Source organism: Ooceraea biroi, chromosome 1 (genome assembly GCF_003672135.1).
Source record: "Ooceraea biroi isolate clonal line C1 chromosome 1, Obir_v5.4, whole genome shotgun sequence".
Classification (NCBI taxonomy): domain Eukaryota; kingdom Metazoa; phylum Arthropoda; class Insecta; order Hymenoptera; family Formicidae; genus Ooceraea; species Ooceraea biroi.
In genome coordinates, this window is record NC_039506.1 from 18,783,548 (window position 1) to 18,806,603 (window position 23,056).

The 23,056-nt window shown below is 38.5% G+C and overlaps 5 protein-coding genes and 1 long non-coding RNA gene across 8 annotated transcripts; 3 read left to right on the forward strand and 3 right to left on the reverse strand.

Annotated features, from left to right (window-relative positions):
- The first annotated feature begins 1,023 nt into the window (after window positions 1-1,023).
- On the forward strand, window positions 1,024-12,704 carry LOC105278042 (probable multidrug resistance-associated protein lethal(2)03659). 3 transcript variants are annotated; one of them, XM_011336850.3, is made up of 18 exons: window positions 1,024-1,253; window positions 5,035-5,145; window positions 5,575-5,709; window positions 6,261-6,465; window positions 6,563-6,782; window positions 7,079-7,235; window positions 7,515-7,764; window positions 8,082-8,273; window positions 8,359-8,645; window positions 8,720-8,903; window positions 8,984-9,330; window positions 9,580-9,784; window positions 9,868-10,078; window positions 10,143-10,373; window positions 10,527-10,757; window positions 10,842-11,143; window positions 11,443-12,090; window positions 12,185-12,704. In XM_011336850.3, the coding sequence occupies exons 1-18, from the start codon at window positions 1,180-1,182 to the stop codon at window positions 12,203-12,205; spliced, it is 4,011 nt and encodes a 1,336-aa protein (XP_011335152.1). In that variant the 5' UTR covers window positions 1,024-1,179; the 3' UTR covers window positions 12,206-12,704. The 3 variants fall into 3 exon arrangements, with proteins under 3 accessions (XP_011335152.1, XP_026829601.1, XP_011335153.1); XM_026973800.1 differs by lacking the exon at window positions 1,024-1,253 and having other exon boundaries at window positions 6,546-6,782; XM_011336851.3 differs by lacking the exon at window positions 1,024-1,253 and having other exon boundaries at window positions 5,045-5,157; window positions 6,546-6,782.
- Window positions 12,652-14,075, reverse strand: LOC105278043 (DNA replication complex GINS protein SLD5). The gene is made up of 2 exons (XM_011336852.2): window positions 13,769-14,075; window positions 12,652-13,697 (listed from the first exon to the last, which is right to left on the reverse strand). Exon 2 carries the CDS (start codon window positions 13,693-13,695, stop codon window positions 13,045-13,047), a length of 651 nt encoding a protein of 216 aa, XP_011335154.1. The 5' UTR covers window positions 13,696-13,697; window positions 13,769-14,075; the 3' UTR covers window positions 12,652-13,044.
- Window positions 14,076-14,872: 797 nt separating this feature from the next.
- Window positions 14,873-19,403, forward strand: LOC105278044 (rhodopsin). The gene is made up of 6 exons (XM_026974538.1): window positions 14,873-16,752; window positions 17,156-17,488; window positions 17,576-17,823; window positions 17,934-18,192; window positions 18,273-18,439; window positions 18,718-19,403. Exons 2-6 carry the CDS (start codon window positions 17,162-17,164, stop codon window positions 18,845-18,847), a joined length of 1,131 nt encoding a protein of 376 aa, XP_026830339.1. The 5' UTR covers window positions 14,873-16,752; window positions 17,156-17,161; the 3' UTR covers window positions 18,848-19,403.
- Window positions 19,404-19,476: 73 nt separating this feature from the next.
- On the reverse strand, window positions 19,477-20,734 carry LOC105278045 (COMM domain-containing protein 2). Its single transcript, XM_011336854.3, has 5 exons — window positions 20,527-20,734; window positions 20,357-20,434; window positions 20,162-20,244; window positions 19,848-20,021; window positions 19,477-19,737 (listed from the first exon to the last, which is right to left on the reverse strand). The coding sequence occupies exons 1-5, from the start codon at window positions 20,591-20,593 to the stop codon at window positions 19,531-19,533; spliced, it is 609 nt and encodes a 202-aa protein (XP_011335156.1). The 5' UTR covers window positions 20,594-20,734; the 3' UTR covers window positions 19,477-19,530.
- LOC105278046 lies at window positions 20,448-20,867 on the forward strand. The gene is made up of 2 exons (XR_893715.3): window positions 20,448-20,582; window positions 20,688-20,867. It is a non-coding gene; the product is annotated as an uncharacterized LOC105278046 (long non-coding RNA).
- Window positions 20,868-20,985: 118 nt separating this feature from the next.
- On the reverse strand, window positions 20,986-22,267 carry LOC105278047 (prefoldin subunit 6). Its single transcript, XM_011336855.3, has 3 exons — window positions 22,006-22,267; window positions 21,713-21,908; window positions 20,986-21,631 (listed from the first exon to the last, which is right to left on the reverse strand). Exons 1-3 carry the CDS (start codon window positions 22,067-22,069, stop codon window positions 21,502-21,504), a joined length of 390 nt encoding a protein of 129 aa, XP_011335157.1. The 5' UTR covers window positions 22,070-22,267; the 3' UTR covers window positions 20,986-21,501.
- Window positions 22,268-23,056: the final 789 nt, after the last annotated feature.

Genomic DNA, 23,056 nt, shown 5'->3' on the forward strand with positions numbered 1-23,056 from the left:
TTTTCGGGAAAAAACCGTTTCAGAAACCATCAGAAAAATATTTATCAATTCTATATATCAGTGCCTCAAAGATGGACAGAGTTGAGTCACATTTTTGTAAAAAAACTAGATTTTTATATTTTATGAATTACTCTCTAAATTTCGTGTAGTGAAATCTCACTCCTTTGGAATGAGATATCACTTCAAGCAATAATGATTTCAAAAGAAAAGAAGAAGAAAAGAGTACTGGATCGGTTTTCCGGATGGTTATTTATAAGGTGATAACGCAAATGTTTCTTGCGAGAACGTCACGTCTGGCCTGGCCATCTATCGGTCGCTTGGTGAATCAGAGGTGGGAATCACACACACTTGTGTTGATTTTTGTCTCTTGTTCCATAATCGAGTACATTGAAACGTACGATGTAAAAATAATTAATACTCGCAAAGTAAGTAGAAATTACTATTTTTTCTATATTAATTATATAATTTCAAATCAATTTAATAAAACACATTTTTCGTTTCTGTGGAAAGGTGAAAAATACGTTTTTAAAATTGAGGTCTAAAAACGGTTTCTATTTAAACCGTTTCTTAAATGGCACTTTATGTTTCTTAGACATTAGATACGTCTAAGAAACATATATTAGGCTAACATGTGCTGCCTGGGTAGCGCTTTGTTTAAATATAAAGCATATTAAAAAATATGATTAAAATAATCAGATTTTAAATACGAAATTTTTCATCGTATCTGCTTCTGTTTTATCATTATTTTACGTCATTTTTCCTTCATTTTTCTGTTTATATCTTTTCCTATTGGCAGGATATCACGTAAAAGAGGATCCTTTGTGAAACCCGTCCTAAACAAGTCGCACAAGTAAAACGCGTGTGTTATATAACAAGCAGCTGGACATCGTTCTAACTCGTCAATTATTCTTCATTATCCCCTCCCGCGTTTCTTTTTTGTCGCACTTTAATTCCCCGGCGAATGACTCGTTTCGCCAGATCATCCCGGCGCGCATAAATACATCGTATGCGCCGAATCTTCCTGGCCGGTGGCGCTGCGCGTGTGTGCGTGCGTGTTAGTGTAACGTATAAGATCAAAGCATGTCGTTCTCTAAGCAGTACCGCGCGGCGTGGTGCGGTACGTGCATGCGGTGCGGTAGCGAGGATTTAGTGATTTAGTTGCATCATCGCCGCCAGAAGATGGACGCCACCAAGAAATTCGAGAATCCGAATCCCCGGGCGTCCGCGAACCCGATCAGTAAACTGTTCTTCTGGTAAGTCGCAATTTCCCTCGCGCAGCTAGCTCCTGCAGCTCGCACCGCGTGAGCGATCGATCAAATCGAAAACGTACGCGCAGTACGTAAATGCATGACTTGCGAGGAAAGTTCGTGTCATGTAAGTGATATATTGCGCTCGCTCTTGAGGATCACGCAGTTTTAAATTAAACTGCATGATCCTCACCACGTGCGAGCGTTACGTCTGCAGTAACTTACTCGAATTATCTCGACTTACGACGACTCGCTGCGCGTAAACCAGTAGTTCATGGCTAGGCCGTCGTTTACGCGCAGCGAATTATTGTAAGTTACGATAATTCGAGTAAATTACTACAGAAGTAATGTAGTGTGCGACTGTTGGGCATGCCCGATGTCCTATAATAATGTTGGCAATTTAAAAAGAAAGAGAGAATGAAAGAAAAGAAGAAAGAGAAAAAACTAATTATTTTTCATTATTTTTCACATTTTTCGTTATATAGCTGTTTTATTTATATTTTTAGACAAAAGAAAGAGAAAGAAAACTAATCATTTTTCATTATTTTTCATACTTTTCATTATACTATATAGCTGTTTTATATATATTTTTAGAAAAAAGAAAGAGAAAGAAAACTAATTATTTTTCATACTTTTTATTATATTATATAGCTGTTTTATATATTTTATATTTAAAAAAAAGAAAGAGAAAGAAAACTAATTACTTTTCATTATTTTTCACACTTTTCACTATACAGGGTGTCCCGGGTTTTAACCGACAAACTGCGGGAGCATATTCTACTAGTGGAAATAAGAAAAAATTCTTATATCGAGTTTGCTTAGAAATGCTTTATTACAAAGTTATAAACCAATATTGAAAAGGAATATGAGATAAGTAACAACGGATTTTTTCACAAAAATAAAAATTATCTACGCAATGATTTAGTGACGCATTTCAAAATCTTGTCCTTGCACATCGATACAAGCTAGACATCGACGTAGTACAGAATTTGTTACAGTACGACATTCCTGAAAATTTGGTTGCATCTCAGTAACTGAATTAGTAATTCGTTGCTTTAAATCTATCTGGTACTCTCCTGTTAGGAAATCTACGTTGATACTCTCGTACGGCAGCTCGTGCATTTCCCTCACAGAATCCGTACACGAAATGAATATCGGTGTATTCCTCATTTGAAAACACTTTTGGCATTCTGATAGTAATTGCTAGTTGACACGACGATTAAAATCTAACGGCTACTGTTGCGAAAGTAACAATCATACTGAATCGTTTCAACATAGTGAACATGAATACATGTGAATACACGTAACATAAACATCCTCGACCTTCCAAATTCTACACTATGTTCCGTTGTTACTTATCTCGTATTTCTTTTCAATATTGGTTTATAACTTTGTAATAAAGCATTTCTAAGCAAACTCGATATAAGAATTTTTTCTTATTTCCACTAGTAGAATATGCTCCCGCAGTTTGTCGGTTAAAACCCGGGACACCCTGTATATATAGCTGTTTTATTTATAAACATATGCGGAAATAAACGGTCAAAAATCTTATAGATAAGATACGTTGCATAATTACGGATTTGGAGCAGCAATTGCGGACGTTACCGCAAGAAAGTGACGTAAATGTTGAATATTTATTTTATTTGCAGAAATTAATTAGCTCGGTTTCCTTAATCGGAATAAGATGGGCCATAAAATTGGCAATCACTGTACGTTTGCACTTTGAATAAGCACGTGACATATTCCACTCATCCATACATACACACATGCACGCGTGCGCGAATACATTACGTTACCTTTTGGTACTTAAAATGTGTGTCGTATCTTGCAAACGCAAGATAGCTGCAAGCGATATTAATTATGACATGTTGACACACTATTATGACTTAGAGGGAGTGTACACTTGTTCTTGTTGACAGAACTTCTTGCATATAAAACGGATAGATACATGATCGAGCATTGAGGAAAATTCGATATTAAGAGAGTGACATGTGTAGACGATTCAGAGCCTATTATAGGATGGGGGGAGGGGGGGGGGAGTAGAAAGAGCACATCATATCCGGGTCCGATGTCCAAACAAGGATTCGAGAGCCAAAGCATTGGATTGATCGGAAAATCCATGCAGATTCCTTCAGCGAAATCCAAACGGAAAACTTTGTATAAAAAATCAATAAGAATCAAAGTTTTGTGTTTGAATTTTGCGAAGAGGCATGGACTTTCCGGTCAACCCAATATTAATTGCGACTCAGGGTCTATGATAAGGTGATGCAGGGAGTACGTTGTACTTGGAGAGAGCCAAAATATAAACTGTATATTACACATTATTGCAACGTTGCTTATTTATAGAACTTTCGTGTTCCATATTTTTTTGGCTGTAAAGCCTAGAAGATAAAAACAGGAAAGGAGACGAGGAAGAAACTTTGTATCCTTCATAAAATTGATCTCGGAGGCCCTGCTATAGATATTATTGCAACGTTATTGCAACAGTTCATTGTTTATCTGTATCTTTTGTGTTCACTTTAGTGTTCCATACCTCTCTTGGCCGTACAAATTACAGCTTATGGCGTAAGAACAGACTAATAGAGAAAGAAAGAAGGACCCGGAGAAACTTTGTATCTCTTGATAAAATTTTTCTCAGAGGTCCTGATTTATTGAAATTTTAATATAAATTATATTCATATAATAATCTATATAATATACATATAAATATTATATTCATATAATTTTTGCAGATTGTACAGATTATACATTATTTTATATTACATGTAATATGAAATTATGTATAATCTGCGAAAAGACATAAAATCGGTAAAATATTGTTTTGTTTAGTTGACAATATTTCCAGACAGTTTGCAATTTCTAGATACTTGTGTGCTTAAAGCAGAGAAATCAGATCAGAATTAAAATTTTGTTTTTCTACTCAATCTCTAGTAAACATTAAATATTTAGGTTTTTTAAATTTTGTTTGTCTCAAAACTTTAAAGTTTTGGAAATTGACAGAAGCAGAAACACCTTTATAAAATTTCTCTTGAAATTGTAAAACATTGGAGTGAAATAATTGATAAAAAGTTCAGTCAAGAAAAATAAACTTATTTTATCACATTGCTGTCCATTTCATCATAATGCGCATCGATTACCATTCTTCATTGCACGTGTCTATCGATTTTTGTTAGTCACTGCTCATGCATATGTATATACGCTGACCTATCAGGTAGTTTATGAACTTAGGGAACAGACAAATGCGTGTTCACAGGTGTGAAAACAAAGCTTCAATCTATAATTTTCAACATATATAAATATATATCAATTTCCATTAATTACTTCATTCACCAAATGCATGAGAATGTAAATGTTCACACGCTCGTGTACTTATTTACTGGCGATAATATTAAAATATTCACGTACACATACTTGCTTATTAACAGTAATAATAATACTGGAGTACTAAAATGACAGCGTAAAAGCAGTTGACGCTGCATTTTAATTGCCCGTCAATCAAAATTCAATAAATTCAAGAGTTAAATTATTCCCGGCAGAGAAAGTTTATTATTAAGTAATTAATTTCATGATTAATTAATGATTCATTACAAACATAATTTTATCATTATTTTCGCCCAAATTTGTTCTATTTTTATTAATAAAAAATTGGAGTATACGCATCATCAACTGCGCCTTTAAATGCTCTTTATAAATGTATTGTGCTCATTTCAATATTTTATTGATAGAATAATTTTTATTATAGTATTATTTATTAGATTATTGCTCTTTCTTTTTAATCGTATTTAAGGTGGTTGACAAGATTATTCTGGTACGGAAAGGATCATGACTTGGAGATGAAAAACGTGTACAACGTTCTGCCGGCCGATATCAGCGAACTGTTGGGAAACAAGCTAGAACAGTAAGAAACAGTGTAATTATTACACAGTCTAATTGTTAGAGCATATTTGCACGCACTCGTGATTGTCTTGAATCAATAAAGTGGAATTACCGTCGTACACTATAATACTTACATTCTGCTGCCATAAATCGTCAACACTTTCACAACTGGTGGTTGTCGCTGAAATCTGCAAGACGATAACAATAAGGATAAAATTTCACTGTGGAAAGTGGAATAAGTGTATTCGAATATATTAGAAGAGAACTAAATGTATTAAAATCTAAAAAAGTGTATTAAAATGATGATTATGGCTATTTCAAATTGACAATTAATTAGTGATCTCGGATAAAAACTCGTATGACGGTCGCAAGAATATTAATAATTATTATTAGTATATTATTATAGTATTATATTATTATTATATTTATCTGAAACGCACGTGTCTTTTAGAAATTGGAAGAATGAAGTGCGCGCGGCCGAAAAGAGCGGCAGGAAGCCAAAATTTTTCACGGCTCTGAGGAAGACGTTTATCTGGTCATTTCTCTATTACGGATGGTGGACTTTATTTCTGTACACGGCCTTGAAGTAACTATGTGCAAAATTTAATAATCATATTATTAGATAATAATTCTGCGATACTTAATCGGGCTTATCAGTTTCAAGCAATCTCAATGATACAAAATCATTAAAATCCGAAACGCACTTAAACGCGTAAACTCTAGCAAGATTGCAATCACCGAATCACTCCTAATCGTAAATCAATTCTAAGAACTTTTATTTCGATTCTGTTTCAGAGTCTCTTTTCAGGGACAATTAGAGAAGAGTTGCAAAAAACTAAATTACATTCGCTAAATTATACATTAATTTTTGCGTGAAAATAACTCCTATATTGAGAGAGTGTAAACAATTATGAATATGAATTAAATCAAAATTGTTATTAATATAAGTATCAAAGAGAACTCAAAACAATGTGAAATATTCATTTTTAGAATCGATTTACTGAATTTTATCATCAATTTACACAGTTTTAGGCTTCTGTCTGCCCGACTTCTATTATCGTTTATAATTTCTATTACTTCCATTATCGTTTTTGTTATTATCTCGTTTGCTGCTTACTTATTTAAAAACACGTACAGGGTCGCGCAACCGTACATTCTGGGCCTGCTGATTTGGCATTTCGATCCAAGAGCGACATCCACGTACCAGGAAGCATATCTTTACGCATCCGGCGTAATAATCATAGCGATAGTGTCGGCTTTGATCAGCCATCACTCGAATCTGGGCCTGATGGAAGTCGGGATGCGAATGAGGATAGCCAGCTCCTCCCTCATGTACAGAAAAGTAATTCAACCGAATATTTTGACACCATCGGTCACGCGGGGATGAACCCTGTGAAGAGAGAATTCTATGTCTTTAATCAGCCTTCTTCGTCTCTCAGATGCTACGCTTGTCCAAGTCCTCCACCACCACTCCGGGACAGATTATCAATCTGTTGTCGAACGACATGTCGAAATTCGATCAGGTGTTCTTGCTGCTGCACTATATTTGGATCATGCCTATACAGGGAGCCCTGATCGCGTTTCTGATATGGCGCAGCGTCGGCATCGCCTCGCTCGCCGGCATATTCCTCATAACGATTCAAACTATTCCCGTGCAAGGTAATTACGTAAAGTTATTGCAGTACACCTTTATTGTCACATCATCGGGAGCATAATTCATTCAATTTTTTCCTTAGAGAAGATAAAGGCGGAAATCTTTATAAAAGTAATTTTATCTTTTTTCTATGATTTTTGTTTATTCTTTTGGCTCTTCAATTCCAGAATTGTTTAGATTTCTGAACACGAAATCATTCTGGATGATTTAAAATTCAAACAGATTTATCAAATCCGAGGTATACTATTATATTATTATTATTATTATTGCATTTGAACGCGCATTATTTAATTTCGCGCAGGGTATATAAGCAGGTGGACATCCAAACTGCGTCTGAAGATCGCAGTGAGGACCGATGAGAGAGTTCGTCTTATGTCTGAGATAGTCAGCGGAATACAAGTCATCAAGATGTACACTTGGGAAAAGCCATTCCAGGAATTAGTCAGCCGGGCGAGGAAGTACGTATCTGTACACATCCGGTTGGAACTTAAATTGCAGTCTTCAACTGCGGCACTTTCTTGCTTAGAAATCTGAGCAATCTTAGAAGAACAGAATTACGACGCTGCTTTGAAAGATGATTCAAAGTTGTGGAAAAAAAAAAAAAAAGTTAAAGTTGAACTTGCTTTTCATAGTTTTCCGTTTTTAATCATCAAAGAAAAAAGATTTATGTTTCAAGGCAATATTTTGCTAGCTCGTGGTCGTTAACGAACGATTTTTGAAGGACAATCTTTCTCTAGGTATGAAATCGACGTCCTCACGTTAACTTCGTATCTGAGAGGCTTCACTTTAGCTACATTCGTCTTCACGGAGAGAACGACATTGTACTTTACATTAATGAGCTACGTATTTCTCGGACACTCCATATCCGCCGATAAAGTATTTTCGATGGCGCAGTACTTTAATATCCTTCAACTCACCATGGCGATATTGTATCCCATGGCAGTGGCGCATGCTGCCGAGGCGGCAGTGTCTATAAAGAGAATTGAGGTGAGAAAAAATTCAAGTAATGGAAAATATATTAATATTATAAATACTGATTACAAATATATAGATTTGAATTATATTAAATTGTTATGGTTAAATTATATATGTTACTTGAATATTATCTTGATCAAATATTTAATATTAAATATTATCTTGATCAGATATTTAAATAAGTATTGATACGTCAAAATGAAGTAATCTTGCTTGAGATATCTCTATGATTTAAAAAGTACAGATAAGAGTTGTTCAACATGCCATGATAATAATCACTTTCTATCCATAATAATTGCTTCCTATGATAATAATCGCTTCTAATCTAGAATTTCCTGTTACTAAATGAAAACGTTCCATCTATACAACCTCTGTCAGCTACCAAAGAGACAAGCGTCATAATGAAAAATGTTACCGCATCGTGGACAACTATTGCGATAGTAAATACATTACATAATATTAACATGGAGATCGAGACTGGAGAACTTTACGCCGTCGTCGGTTCCGTGGGCGCGGGAAAGGTATGTGTTTCCGAATAAAAAAAATGAAAAATCAAAATTAACGTATTACGAATTCTTACTAATGTTAGAAAAAAAAAACTTTCAGAGTTCCTTCCTGCAAGCGATTTTAGGCGAGCTGAAACCGTTGACCGGCCAGATATACGTAGGCGGCAAGATCTCGTACGCCAGTCAGGAGCCCTGGCTGTTCGCCGGCACCGTGCGCAGCAACATTTTATTCGGCCAGCCTTACGACAAAGATAAATATCAAAGGGTGATCAAGGTATGCGCTCTCGTGAAAGATTTCGAGCAACTCCCGTACGGCGATAAGACTTTGGTCGGCGATAGGGGCACGGCGCTCAGCGGCGGACAACGTGCGAGAATCAATTTGGCAAGGTAGATCCGCGAAGACGACTTCTGCGCCCAATCAATTGCATTCTGCGTCTTCCAATGAAACCGGTTGTTTGCAGAGCCGTCTATAGAGATGCCGATATCTACCTCTTCGATGATCCTTTGTCAGCGGTTGACACTCACGTCGGCAGACATCTGTTCGACGAATGCATAAATGATTATTTGAAGAATAAAACACGGGTACTCGTCACTCATCAGCTGCAGTACTTAAAGCAGTGCGACTATGTCGTTGTTCTGAATAATGTACGTAAAATATTATGCTCCATGTATAAATCTCGTGACTGAAAAAAATGTAACTGCTTCTTTGAAATTCTCTTGAAAAGGGCCAGATCGAGAACGAAGGCCCGTTCAAGGCTCTTCAAGAGAAGCGTACAGACTTCCTGGAGATATTGGCGAAAGGCGAGGAATCTAACGAAGATCCGAGCGAGTTGTTGAAGATCGACGCGAATCTCACTCTCGATTTAAACCAAAGCGATGCGAACGACGAAGATGCGGAAGAAGATGAGCCCGAGGAGACTGAGGAGCTCCTTGCCAAGGGAAGCGTATCGGGGTCGCTTTACTGGAAGTATCTCCGTAGCGGCGGCTCGATCTTCATGATCGTTAGCTTCCTGTTCTGTATGATTCTGGGACAAATCGGGAGCAGCGGTTGCGATTACTGGGTTGGTTACTGGTGAGTTCGCAAAGCAAAAATTCATTATTAATGATGCCTCAAAATGTAATTTAAATATATATTAAATGTAATATAAATATAATTTAAATATATATAATAATATAATATTTAGTTGACTGAAAAGCTATTATTTTAATTTTTAATTCGATATCTATTCAAAGATAACAAATTAGATAGCAATTATATATAATATAACAATATTATATATAATAATAATAATAAAATAATGTAACAACAATTTCAATGAAGGACGAAGCAAGAAGAAATACACATCAAGGCTATGCGCGACCGGCACCGCAATAGATCGGATGATTTTACGATCAAGTCCTCCAACATGGCGGAGGTAGATAATGAATTTGAATTTCCGACAACTACAAACGATTGGGATGGCAACGTCAGCTCGATGATAATATTCAACGATAATGACACCGCACCGCCACAAGACTTTAATGCCGTTAGTACTCTTCATTTTTTGATACGGCTAATCTTGTAGATATCTAATCCTTTCATCATCAAGCTTTTTCCCACCTCATTTAGACGAAAATTATAGATGAGGATCTGTACTATCTCGATCCGAATACGGCCTTGTGGATCTACGGAGGTTTTATCATTGTCAGCATCGTGATGACAACCGGACGAAATTTGATCTTTTACAAGATTTGCATGAACGCCAGCAAGAATCTACATAACTTCATGTTCTCGTGTTTGCTCAAGGCGCCGATGTTATTCTTCGATAACAATCCAGCTGGTAAATATATTGCTAGGCGATGTGACGCAACACGTAGTAACGCAATTTTTTTCTATCATTTCAGGTCGGATCTTGAATCGCTTCTCGAAGGACATTGGCGCGGTCGACGAAATCTTACCCAGGACCATGATAGAGTCCATCCAGATATTCGCGGTGATGATCGGAATTCTGGTGCAAGTGCTCATCATCAATTGGTGGATCATATTCGCCATAATCGTCATGGGGATTTTGTTTGGCGTGATAAGAAAGATCTACGTTCCAACAGCGCAAACTGTAAAACGATTAGAGGGAATCGGTAAAAGAGCCTCTCATTTTGCATAATTTGAATCATCTCTCGCTATCTTGAATTAATTCGTTTCACCACGAATTAATTTAATTTTAATTTCTGATTTAATTTAAAAAGTTTTACTTCTCATATAAAAATTCTGAAATTTTTTTACGTCTTCAGCGAAAAGTCCCGTCTTCTCGCACGTCAATTCCACGCTATCGGGCCTGACGACAATACGTTCCGCCGGCGCCCAGGCAATGGTTCGTAAGCAGTTCGACGAGCACCAGGATTTGCACACCTGTACTTACTCGCTAAGCGTCGCGATGAGCACGGCGTTCGGCTTCGCGTTGGATGTGGTGTCCATCAGTTTCGTCGCCGTTGTCACGTACAGCTTCGTCGCGCTGGACGACGGTAAATCTTTTGCCGCAGTTGCTAAACGATGCGTGTTTAACGATACATTACGAATATGTTTCTTTCTCTTTTTTTTTTCCTTAGGAAACACCTTTGCCGGCAATGTCGGTTTAGCGATCTCGCAGGTGCTCATTTTATGCGGTATGCTGCAATACGGAATGCGTCAGACGGCCGAGACGGTTACGCAGATGACGAGCGTCGAGAGAATAATGCAGTTCACTGAGCTCGAGAAAGAGGGACCGTTCGAGAGCAATCCGACGGATAAACCATCGAGCAATTGGCCCTCCAAGGGGGAAATTAAATTTGATGGTGTCTCTCTCCAATACTCCGAGTCGGAGCCACCCGTTCTTAAATCTCTAAACTTCGTCATCGAACCCGGCATGAAGGTAATCATACGGTTATTTTCATAATCTAATTGTAAGCGCTGTATGAATACTTGAATAATTTTTTTAAGATTAAAAATTTATCCTAATCTTTCAATTTTTTTTCTAAATATGTTTAATTAATTTAAATTTTCTAAGTATTCTGAATTAATCTAAAATAAAAATTAGTTCCAAGTATTATTTAGATATTAGAATTATTTAGAAAAATCATTTATAACATCTTAATTATTCTTTCAATAGAAAATTTATTTAAAAAAAGCATTTCTCTTAAATAATCCTGAATTATTCTAAACAATCCTCAGATTGGAATAGTTGGACGCACCGGAGCCGGAAAGTCTTCTCTGATCGCCGCTCTGTTTCACATGGCCAAGCTCGACGGCGCAATCTACATCGACAACGTTAACACGAAGAAGATCGGCCTGCACGATCTGAGGAACAAGATATCCATAATACCGCAGGAGCCGGTGCTGTTCTCCGCGACGCTCCGCGACAATCTCGATCCCTTCCACAATTTCCACGACGCCGATCTGTGGGGCGCGTTGGAAGAGGTTGAGCTGAAGGACGCGATGATCTCCCTGGACTACTGCGTCGAGCAAGGCGGCAGCAACTTCAGCGCCGGGCAGCGGCAGCTGGTCTGCCTGGCCCGCGCGATCTTGCAGGACAACAAGATCCTCGTGCTGGACGAGGCTACCGCCAACGTGGATCCAACGACGGATGCGCTCATACAGAGCACGATCCGGAAGAAGTTCAAGAGCTGCACCGTGCTGACGATAGCGCACAGGTTGAACACCATAATGGACAGCGACAAGGTACTGGTGATGGATCACGGCCGAGTGCTGGAGTTTGATCACCCGCACGTTCTCTTGCGGAACGAGCAGGGGCATTTCAGCAGCATGGTCCAGGAGACTGGCAAGCTGATGACCGAACAGCTTAAGCAAAGCGCTAGAGAGGTGGGTTGAATGTTACGTTACGTAGCGAAGCTCGTTTGAGTGTTGTTGAGCTCGGTTTAAAGAGAAGTTAATGAATGCTTCGCTTTGCTTGCAGGCTTACGAGCAAAAATATTGATCCACGTGAGTGGATCCTTCGCAGTTGCACACATTCGTAGGAATATATATTACTCTATTTAGAAGAGTATATGCTACAAGCACGCTGATATATTAATGATCCGACGGATTCATTTCATCTTTTTTTATTGAACTTTAGCTCGTTTTTATTCGTGGTGTCTAGCGACAACAGAATAATTCCAGATTCTAGTACTTATTCTTGTACTATTTGTACTTTTTATATACATTTATTATATATATTATGTAGAAGCTCCTATTTTTGATAGATATTTTTATTTTTGAACGAGAAGCACTCTTATCATGTTTGTTAGCTATTTACCATCACTCGTGCCTTCGTAACAATTTTGCAAGCAATACTTTACAGAAGTTTGCAAAAGCAAAAGGAATTGATATTTGTATCATGACAAGATGGAAAGGAACTGGGGTAAATAAGTTCCTTTGTAACTAGTTTTTAACGATTCTCGAAATGTATTATATAAAAATAAAAAATATACACACGTATACCTCTTGGCAAGGAAGATAAAGGCGAATCACAATCTCCTTTCTTCCTCTTTATATCCCTTTTATGTGCCTTTTATCTAACAGTGATATACCAAATTTATTCCTTTCAGCTGAACCGTTCTGATGCATTCTTTATTTAGACATGGATCGAAGCAATCAAGATGTTATAAATGATTTTTAAAAATAATTCTAATATTTAAATAATACTTATAAGCAAATAATTTTGACTATTCTAGACTAATTTAGAAAATGTATAAAATAAGATTGATTTTCAAGCAGTCACTTAGCAACTGGTGCTAGTAGAGCAGGGAAAGTTCAGTCAAGAAGGAAACAAATCCATCATATCAACTGCACCTTACCGGACTTAACTAGATGCGCGACTGCGCTGTACTGGATAATGTGCTGTGAGCCCTCCTCGAAGTCTATCTCCTCGTTGAGCGTGCCAGGCAGGACTATCCCAGAAACTCTGTCATTGGCACGCAGGAACACATGCGCCTGCATGTTGGGCTTGATCGCGAACTTGTTGACCTCGAAGCGCTGGAAGTTGGGCGGCATATGCTGCAGCGCGACCGTCTTGAAGAGCGTCTCCAGGTTGGCGAGGTACTCCTTGGCGAAGCGCAGCTCGTTCGGCGTCAGGTACCCCTCGTCCGGACCGCGATTCGCCTCCTCCGACAGGATATGGACGGTGTAACGCTCGATCTTCTCGAGTCGCGTGCGCAGGTAGCTGCTGATCACGTATCGGATGCGGTCGAGCTCCATCCGGTGCACCAGCGCCCGCAGGTCGCCCCGCTCTAACCTCTTCACGTTCCCCTCCATGTGCGCGATCTGCTGCAGCATGCAATCCACGAGGTCGGACTGGTGCGGCAGGATCTCCGGCGCGAATCGCTCGTTCATCCAGGCATTCTCGATCTTCAGGAGGACCGTCTGCGCCGTCAGCTCGCCGATGCCGTCCCCGTCGTCCAGTAGATCGTCCTCCAGACCCTCGTCCATGGCTGAGGCGACAGTGTTGTCCGTTAAAAGATTATTTCGACAAGTGCGTTTTGTATTACGGGGCTTTGCGTACCTGGCGCGTTAATCTTCCTCGAGGACGTTCGTTATCGTCTTTACTGACCATCACGATCACGGTCTTATATACAGGTCTGGAAACTCATAGGTGGAGATGGATCATTTTGTGTGTCACTTTTTATTTCTTCAGTAGCCACTAGAGGCGTTGCGATCGATGTTCGCAGGGTGACGAGGACGTCAGAGGCCGGGGGAATATCTGTCCGTCTTTATTCCACTCGCAGTCTTCACAAAACAATATGATAAATTAATAACGCTTTAAATAATTTAAGACTATAAATGAATTAGTGAAATATGTATATGAAATAAAATTGAGTTTTTATTCTCAAAATTAAGTGTGAATAAAAACGAATCCTTCCGTGATGGAAAACAATGTAATAAAATTTGTTGAAATGTATTTGAAACTCTCTGTCAATTGACCTCGATTCATTAACATTTCATCATAAATTTTTATATTTTATTATAAATTTTCGTATTTTATTATAAATTTTATATCTAATATTCCAAAAGTTTGAAAATTTATGATGAAATGATAATGAACCGGGATCAATTGATAGAGATTTTCAAATACATTTTAGCAAAATTTTATTATATTTTTTCCATCAGGATTTTATGTTTAAATCTGTCCTTTATTTTTTTATTTTATTTTTGCGGGTATAGCTTTTTCCCACTTTTTCCAAGTAACAATGTCTTTCGGCACTCGAAATAAAGAACGTTTCTGCTCGGTTCTACTGCCGGTCTTGCAATTCGGTACCGCACACCATTTCGTCATTTCAATAAACGTTTCGATAACTTTTGTAGTCAATAACCGTTTTTCAATAAGAGTCATGAACACACGTGGGTTCTTATCTCCGGTTTTTCAGGTTATATTTATCTGCGGACATCGATGACAGCGACGAGTAGTGGTTATGCTAGAAACTAAACGTGTCTTCAAAGAGCGGCCATACTCCCACCACTGAAATTAGAGGTAGTTTCCAGACCTGTATGTAAGACCGTGATCACGATACTGTCATCGATGTAGCTCCATCATACGCGGCCCGCGCGCGCCAACGAGCCATGTTGGTTATTTTCAAATTTCCCACGTGATCGCCTGAAATCGAGATTAACGTATCGATGTATCGATCGAGTAAGCGTGGCAAAATTAAATCGCCCAAAGTCGGGTGTGCTCAGAAGATGGAGTGCGAGCTCTGTTAAATGCGCATTTAAATAAAAAAAGATTTCATTTTCAGCTTGAGCATAATTTGTCATAATGAGAACAATGTCGATGATGATGGAAACAGTATTTCAAGGGAAAAAAAAAGATTTTTTAACATGTATTCTTATCTAATTTCTGAGTTGAAAATACACAAACGTTCGTAATTAAAATATTAAAATTCATATAGCGATAACTAGCTATATATAATAAATAATGCCTCGTTATACTGAAAAAGTGACTCCCGAATAACATTATATAACGAGAAAACCTGCTGAAGCGCAACAACTCTTGTAATCGTTGACTTCGGTTAATCGCTATCAAAGCGAGCGCCTTCGCCGATGATCCCTCGTGTTTCTATTCCTGTTGTACCCTCGTAAGCAGGGCCGCATTTACCATAAGGCGCATCAGGCGCAAGCTGGGGCCTCACTCCCTATGGGGCCACATTTTAAAACCTTACCTTCTCACAAATAAAAACCAAATTAGTTATATAGTTGCAAAATAAAATATTTATTTTTAAATATTAAATTCATAATATAAAAACTAGAGGCTGCTGAAAAATTTGTGTGACCTCCGACCTCCGTTTTAAATACATCGTTCTTTCCTTAAAATATAAAACTAACAGAAACTGCTATATTCCATAAAATTCATATACGTGAGCATATCACCAACGAGGCAAAAAGCTATTGGGGCAATAGCTATTTTGTTTCCTACGTCTACATATTTCACAACTGTAGAAGAATGAAAATAGAAATAGAACTGTGGATGTTTTTTTAGCTTATCGCTATTCCTTATTTTCTAAGGTTCTATCGCGTAGCCATACCCAATCGAAGTTAACTTCGTTTTATGTAATAGATATAATGAACCGCGATCTTTTGTCAGTTTCGCGGCACGTCCATTTAACATATGCTATATAGCAGTGCCGGGATTTAGTTGCACATTTCTGGCCGATTTCGTTGTCAACTCCCACTGTTCCCCTCTTGCCGCGCGTATCTTAGAAATGAGGTGCCGGACGCTAATAAACAAGATACATGCCGCTAAATTATTAGCTCATTTTCAGTGTTGAAACGAATAAAAAATTATTTAAGTAACTTACACCAAAATAAAACGAGTGACCTGTCGTTATTATGCATTGAATCAGATGTAATGGACTCGATTAATTATGATGACATTATAGATATATTTGCTAAAACCAAAGCCAGAAAAAAATACTTTTAATTATTAATTTTGTTTAATTTAAATTTGAACTGATTTATTTTTATACTTTGTTAAATGCAATTATATGCATACTCAATTGTGCTATGTTAGTTTTCTTTTATTAAAAAAAGTTATTATGGAAATGTCAACTTTTATTTTCAATAAACTACATATGACTTTAATTCACTGAAATAGACTTGTTCTTTTGAGGCCTCATAATGATGTTGCGCCTAGGGCCTCTAAAAGTATAAATGCGGCTCTGCTCGTAAGGTTTCTCTGTGCGGCGCTCAAGGTGCTCTTAAGGTATTCCCAAATCCCGCGTAATTTAATAGAGAACTTCTTAAGGCTGTTTGGCGACTTAGAATGGCGATGTATACAGTCGCAAAGACGTAAGACGCCGCGATATTATATTTAAGGGCGGCACGCGGTCGCGGCCAGATCCGAGCCGCATCCGACACTAGACCGAACGGGGACTCTTCCTGTAAGACCTACGGGAAGACACTGCGAGACTCCACGCTGGCAATAGCAATTCAACAGTATATTTGGATTAGTTCGTTCACCACGACGATTTTCTCTTTTCAAGTAGCACGCACGAGGTGAGATTCGACTGTGATGCGTGATGAAACAATTAAACACTCACTTCCTGTATCTCGATTGTCCACATTTAAAAAATGTGAGGAGTCTACAAAATTCCAAAAATTTTATATTAAATATTATATGAAAAATAATGTGTGTGTGTGTGTGTGTGTGTGTGTGTTTGTGTGTGATTATCTATTATATTACAAATAATAATTAATAAATTAATATTAATGATTAATAAAAAATAAATAATTGCATTATTAATTTACCTTAAATTTATCTTGATTACTTGACACTTCTAGCTCTGCTTCTAGACATTATACGTACATTTTAGCATTACAATATCTATCAGAAGTAAAATTACAACAAACCTACTAATACATCGAAACTGAAGATTAATGTGAAGAAATCCTCGTACAGTTAACAATGACCATTGCATCCGGACCGAGCCATGCGGCCTACGCATGGGCGGCCCACGGAGGATTCGGCAATCAAACGGTGGTGGACAAGGTGCCACCGGAGATGCTCCACCTGGTCGACCCTCACTGGTATCAATTCGCACCGATGAACCCTCTATGGCACGCAATCCTCGGCTTGGTCATTGGTGTCCTCGGCATGGTATCCATCATCGGTAATGGCATGGTGGTGTACATTTTCATCGCCACCAAGAACCTCCGTACCCCGAGCAACCTCCTCGTTATCAATCTCGCCGCCTCCGACTTCTGCATGATGCTAGCCATGTCTCCGGCTATGGTGCGTACGACGATCCGCGATAAGCAGCCACGTTCGACGTGACGGAACGAAACCTTTACAATTCGTGATTAATAATGCTGCACACAGATTATCAATTGCTATTACGAGACGTGGGTGCTGGGTCCTTTGTTCTGTGAACTGTACGGCATGTTGGGCTCCCTGTTCGGATGTGGCTCCATATGGACGATGACGATGATCGCATTCGACAGGTACAACGTAATCGTCAAAGGATTGTCCATTAAGCCGATGACCGTTAACGGCGCTCTCCTTCGCGTACTCGGCATCTGGCTCTTCTCGTTGGCTTGGACTATCGCCCCGATGTTCGGATGGAACCGGTGAGACGCATTCCAAAATAATAAACGTTACGTTTAGTTGTGCTCTAAATTCTCCCAAACATAAATGCGTATAATGAACACGTGATATAATAATGACCCATCTTTCACAGCTACGTGCCGGAGGGCAACATGACCGCCTGCGGTACCGACTACTTGAACAAGGACACGCTGTCCAGATCGTACATCCTGGTCTACAGCTTCTTCTGCTACTTCTTGCCGTTGTTCCTCATCATCTACAGCTACTTCTTCATCATCCAGGCCGTCGCTGCTCACGAGAAGAACATGCGCGAGCAGGCAAAGAAGATGAACGTGGCCTCCCTGCGATCAACCGACAACCAGAACACCAGTGCCGAATGCAAACTGGCCAAGGTAGATTTTCTTCGTTCGTTCTTTCAAGATCTATCGACCTTCACTTGTACGACTTGTACTGACGACATTGCTGATTCCAGGTAGCTCTGATGACCATTTCCCTGTGGTTCATGGCGTGGACTCCATACCTAGTCATTAATTACGCGGGTATCTTCGAGACGATTAAGATCACCCCACTCTTCACAATCTGGGGCTCCGTCTTCGCGAAGGCCAACGCTGTGTACAATCCGATCGTGTACGGCATCAGGTAGATCTATTCTTATCTCATTCGTTAAGGGGATCCTTAATCCTGGCGTCGTCTGTTTTATCATGAAGTTCGTTCCAATCAAACTTTTTTTTGGTTGAGCTTGCATTAAAATTAGAAGACCACCAAATACTTACCAATTGCATAAGCAAGAAAAATTCAAAAACTTATAGGCCGATGAATTCTACGCGAGCTCAGCCCGGACAGCAAGCAAGCGAGGTTCGACGCTAATAGATTCCGTGTTTCTTTACGAACAATTAAATCTTTCCGCATGATTTCAGCCATCCGAAATACCGAGCTGCCCTGTTCCAAAGGTTTCCATCTCTGGCATGCGCAGGCGAAGAGACGCATGCTGCGGAAACGACTTCCACGACTACCACGGTCACGGAGAACGACAAGTCTGCGGCATAGAATCAAGATTTGTGTTAATCTTCTGACAATGCACTTGGATTTGGTGAACGGTACGCAATGTCTCAATCAAAAAAAGTATTACATTTTTGTCACGGAGAAACCGCGCCAACGAGCATGGAGTGTAAATGTACTGTAAATAGCTGCAATAAATGTATCGCGTGCAGAAAGATGATGCGTCATCAACGAGCAGCTAGTTCGTAACATCGGATCGTAAATTACGATATACGAGCGAGTCTGATCAGAGCCAAGTCAGAATGCGCGAGAGAACTTCAACATCCGCAAGATCGAGAGCCAAATTGCAGTTTCGTTGCAACCGTTGAAGTTTATGTGATTCAACCACACCACGCGCGAATCTCTCGTAAATGTTTCACAGCGCGGTTTGTAAATCTGGTCATCCTGAGCAACTGCGCTTTAAAGGTCATCTTGGAATTAGCGAACACTATTGTAATAATAATTATAATATTGCTAACAGTGTTAATATTGTCATGGAATAATCACGATACAATGTCGTCTGTAAATTAATTTTATAGAACTAAATAAATTCTGCACGCAATCATATGGGGGAGTTTTATTAAGCATTCCAAGAGTGAATATATAGATTTAACAATAATAATATTTGATGCCATACCTTCGTTTATCTTCATTTATTGCGTTAAATATAAATATGTACAAATCACCGAGTCTTATTTTATCGCCTTGGAGATTCTTCGTGTATGTTGGCTGTGGCTTTCTTGCAGCGCTTCCTCCAACTGTTGAGTCAGGTGAAGCAAGTTAGTAGGATCGGTCTGCAGCAAAACGTGTTCTACTGCATCTGCATTGTCAGGATTTTTCAGTGACAAGTCTAGAGTGATCAGCGGGGCGACTTGCTTCAACAGAGATCTCGATGCAGTCTGAGCATGAAATAAAGCGAAGCAATTATGCATAAAAATATAACTTCTGTTACACGTATCATTACGTACACACTTTGAGGCAACAAAAGAGGAATAAGAACGCTCATCACCTGCACTTCGAATCTCCACTCCATGTCGTGATAACTAGTCGATTTGAATCCAATCTCTTCTAACGCATCCGAGACCTCGTCCTTTTTAACACTGTACAACTTGCTCAGGATCGCCTCCTTTTCTTCCGTGAAGCCCAAAGCGACCACGGAGTCTCGGAAATTCTCTGCATTCAGCTGTAAAGTCCAGATACATCGAATAATGCGACTCGTGATAAATTGTTTCTTGCATTGCTAGATATAAGACATAAGTTGGATACAAAATAATAATAATTTATTAAATACAATTAATAAAAACTCTACAACTGTGTATCTACCTTGTGCTTACAGCTTTCCAGAACAAGATTAACCAGACCCTCCACCGAGTTCCTGATCACATCCACCTCAACATTTAACTTTTCTGAAATCAACAATACAAGGAGATTTTGAAACGCTAATGTTTCTGTGCGACGAATAATTATTGTTGCCATACATCAATAATCATCTGCCAGTTGCAACAATTGGCTACTCACGAGCGGCAGCGTTGTATACCTTGACATTTGGACCCTTTTGCAAATAATCCAGCGCCAGTTTGCAGAAATCCTGCAGAACTGCAAATTCGAAGGAGAAAAGTAAATTTTCGAATCGCTCACAATTTATTGCAAAATGCAAAAATTTATAAATGTGACGAATTTGTTTGTACCTGGTGCCGATTGTTCGGCCAAGAACAATACGTGTTTCTTATGGTCTGGCTTTAAGGTTAGCAGCATTTCTGCGAGGCTCGTGATACTTGATACCAAGCGAAAGCTTACTTGAAACGAGAAAAATCGAAATTGATTAATGAAAGCTAATATTTGTATACAGATTTTCAGGTTATTTTCAAGACGGGCGGTGATAGCGCCGCCATATTGACAAGTGCTCGATGCCGATCTAGTGGACTATTTCAAAGTTATCGTTGCGCGACAAGATCACGTGATTATATTATATTTAAATTCTTTAATTGTATTTCAATATATTAAAATTATAAAAAATTTGAAAAATTCATGAACTTGTGACATCAAAAACAAATTATTTAAAATACCTATATATTTTAAATAATTACCTAAAAATACATAACTATATATAAATGACACATAATGCATAAAATAATTGATACCACTCATTTGCTGGTAAAAATGCATGCATATATTTGGCATATATTTGGATAACATTTCAATGTGTTATCAATATATGACAGATTATTTATTTAAACTATTTAATCATTTCTTAAACTGTTGTCTCAATAAAACTCTTTATAAAAGCCGCAATCAATTTAAAATGTACAAAACTCATGAATGTTGCGACATCAAAAGAGGCAAATAATTATTTCAGACATCTGTCGTACATGAAGTAATCAATATCACCTACTCGCTGGTACAAGGACACATGGTTTCAGTTGAAGACGAAAGGTTCTGCAACGCTTACATAATTTGCAGCCTGTATGGATCTCACGAGTGATCAACTTGCAACTTAGAGCAAAAAGTGGTGTTAACGACTATAACACCATACAAATAAATGAAATGAGGAACACGCGCCGCTCGTATGCGAGAAACATTCTGTTATTTAATAGGGTTGTTTATCATTAAATATTAATCATGTAACAAACTGATAATTCCATAGAGCTGACATTTGCACAATATTATGATTTCGGTTGGTTTAGCGAGGCTTTGATTTGGGCCTGCTGGAACGCCTGCTGCAATTTTTCCAGCGTTTCTCTGTGGCTATCTATCTTTTTGTCCAAAGTGGCCAGGATGTCGTCCACGCGTTTCCTAAAAATTAATCCTAGGCTTATAAACATATACTCAGCATATAACACAAACCTTAAGGAGATTTAGACTGGCGAGGCTTACAATTCGCTCTTGATGTAATCCATACGCTTGTCAACATTCTGTTTGGCTTCACAGAGATCCTGTTTTACGAGCACAGGTCCCACCAGCTTAAAAACTTCATTGTCCGCTTTTAGGAGATCCAATTCCTTCTTCACAACAATATTCTCATTCAATTGTCCATCCAACTGTTGCCTCTGGGTTAGCATCTTGTTATAATCTACAATCGCAATTGATATGTTAGAGATAATCCAACAAGGAATCATTAAATATTTTTAACCTTTTCGAAAGGGCCAGGAATATCTCCTGTACTTCACCTTTTTGATCCTGTCGTAACTTATCGACTTCATTCTGAAATTTCTTTTGAATCTCCTCCACCATGACTAGCTGGGAAATAAGTCCTTAACGATCGGAAATTGAATGTCAACGATATAACCGTGCAAATAATTTACTATTGTCAGACAGTTTAGCGATAATACTGAAGATTCACATTGAAGACGCGCACTAAAAACTTAACCTTGCAACGAGAAGACAACCATATTAGTACCTGATCCTCCGATTATACGTTTTCGCTATCGATTATTCGATGCGATTCGATAGATCGATGTCGCACGATATATTTAAATTAATAGAATGGCTGCGTTCCGATATTACTGCCAGTACTGAAAATCTATAGTATACGTCATGGTGGAAGTAACAAGGTGTGCTATTATCTCGGACGAATTTCGTCACGTTCTGCGCAGCACCAAGTTGTCGCCATTTTGCAAATAGCAACCAATAGCAACGCGATAATAAATGTAAACGAGTGTCACGACACAGGTTATGCACTGTTTCAGAGTCTCGCACATCGCACAATGCCGTCGTGTTCGTTTAAACAGTGTAAAAACACGTCACGAAATAATAAACATGTTAGGTATTTTTCATTTCCAAAAAATGAAGAAATGATTGCGCAGTAGAAAAGACTGCAAAGAAAATGTCAATGTAAAGAACGGTATGTATATGTGCAATATTGAAAGGCGGTAAATGGAATTTAACAAATTAAATATAATAGAATATAATAAAATACATTATTTAAAATTTCTTTATCTAGCTCGGGTTTGTTCTCAACATTTTAAGATCTCGCAATATAAAGATCGGTCATTTTTACGTGAGATACTACCTATACAGGGTGTCCCAGACCTACCGTATCACCGGTTAATGGTAGATTCCTGAGGTGATTCTGAGACGAATATTCCTCTTGCAAAATGTCGAGGGTGACGTAGTTTCGGCGCTACGAAGGGTGTAGTTATCCTATCCTTGTGTAGAATTTTCCCGCGTTCAGTGACGGTGGGTCGAAGGGGTCCCGCGCATCGCGCACACTTCAATTTG

What these genes read in the sequence shown, in the direction of transcription:
- LOC105278042 (XM_011336850.3), top strand. Translation starts at nt 1,180, where the DNA reads ATGGACGCCACCAAGAAATTCGAGAATCCGAATCCCCGGGCGTCCGCG. An exon ending in TTAGTCAGCCGGGCGAGGAA is followed by an intron (nt 7,236 to 7,514) that starts GTACGTATCTGT and finishes ATCTTTCTCTAG; the next exon opens with GTATGAAATCGACGTCCTCA. An exon ending in CTTCGTCGCGCTGGACGACG is followed by an intron (nt 10,758 to 10,841) that starts GTAAATCTTTTG and finishes TTTTTTCCTTAG; the next exon opens with GAAACACCTTTGCCGGCAAT.
- LOC105278043 (XM_011336852.2), bottom strand. Translation starts at nt 13,695, where the DNA reads ATGGACGAGGGTCTGGAGGACGATCTACTGGACGACGGGGACGGCATC.
- LOC105278044 (XM_026974538.1), top strand. Translation starts at nt 17,162, where the DNA reads ATGACCATTGCATCCGGACCGAGCCATGCGGCCTACGCATGGGCGGCC. An exon ending in TAGCCATGTCTCCGGCTATG is followed by an intron (nt 17,489 to 17,575) that starts GTGCGTACGACG and finishes TGCTGCACACAG; the next exon opens with ATTATCAATTGCTATTACGA. An exon ending in CCGATGTTCGGATGGAACCG is followed by an intron (nt 17,824 to 17,933) that starts GTGAGACGCATT and finishes CATCTTTCACAG; the next exon opens with CTACGTGCCGGAGGGCAACA.
- LOC105278045 (XM_011336854.3), bottom strand. Translation starts at nt 20,593, where the DNA reads ATGCTGCTAACCTTAAAGCCAGACCATAAGAAACACGTATTGTTCTTG. An exon ending in GGTATACAACGCTGCCGCTC is followed by an intron (nt 20,245 to 20,356) that starts GTGAGTAGCCAA and finishes TGTTGATTTCAG; the next exon opens with AAAAGTTAAATGTTGAGGTG. An exon ending in AGTGGAGATTCGAAGTGCAG is followed by an intron (nt 19,738 to 19,847) that starts GTGATGAGCGTT and finishes TTTCATGCTCAG; the next exon opens with ACTGCATCGAGATCTCTGTT.
- LOC105278047 (XM_011336855.3), bottom strand. Translation starts at nt 22,069, where the DNA reads ATGGTGGAGGAGATTCAAAAGAAATTTCAGAATGAAGTCGATAAGTTA. An exon ending in GTTACGACAGGATCAAAAAG is followed by an intron (nt 21,909 to 22,005) that starts GTGAAGTACAGG and finishes TTGCGATTGTAG; the next exon opens with ATTATAACAAGATGCTAACC. An exon ending in GATTACATCAAGAGCGAATT is followed by an intron (nt 21,632 to 21,712) that starts GTAAGCCTCGCC and finishes ATTAATTTTTAG; the next exon opens with GAAACGCGTGGACGACATCC.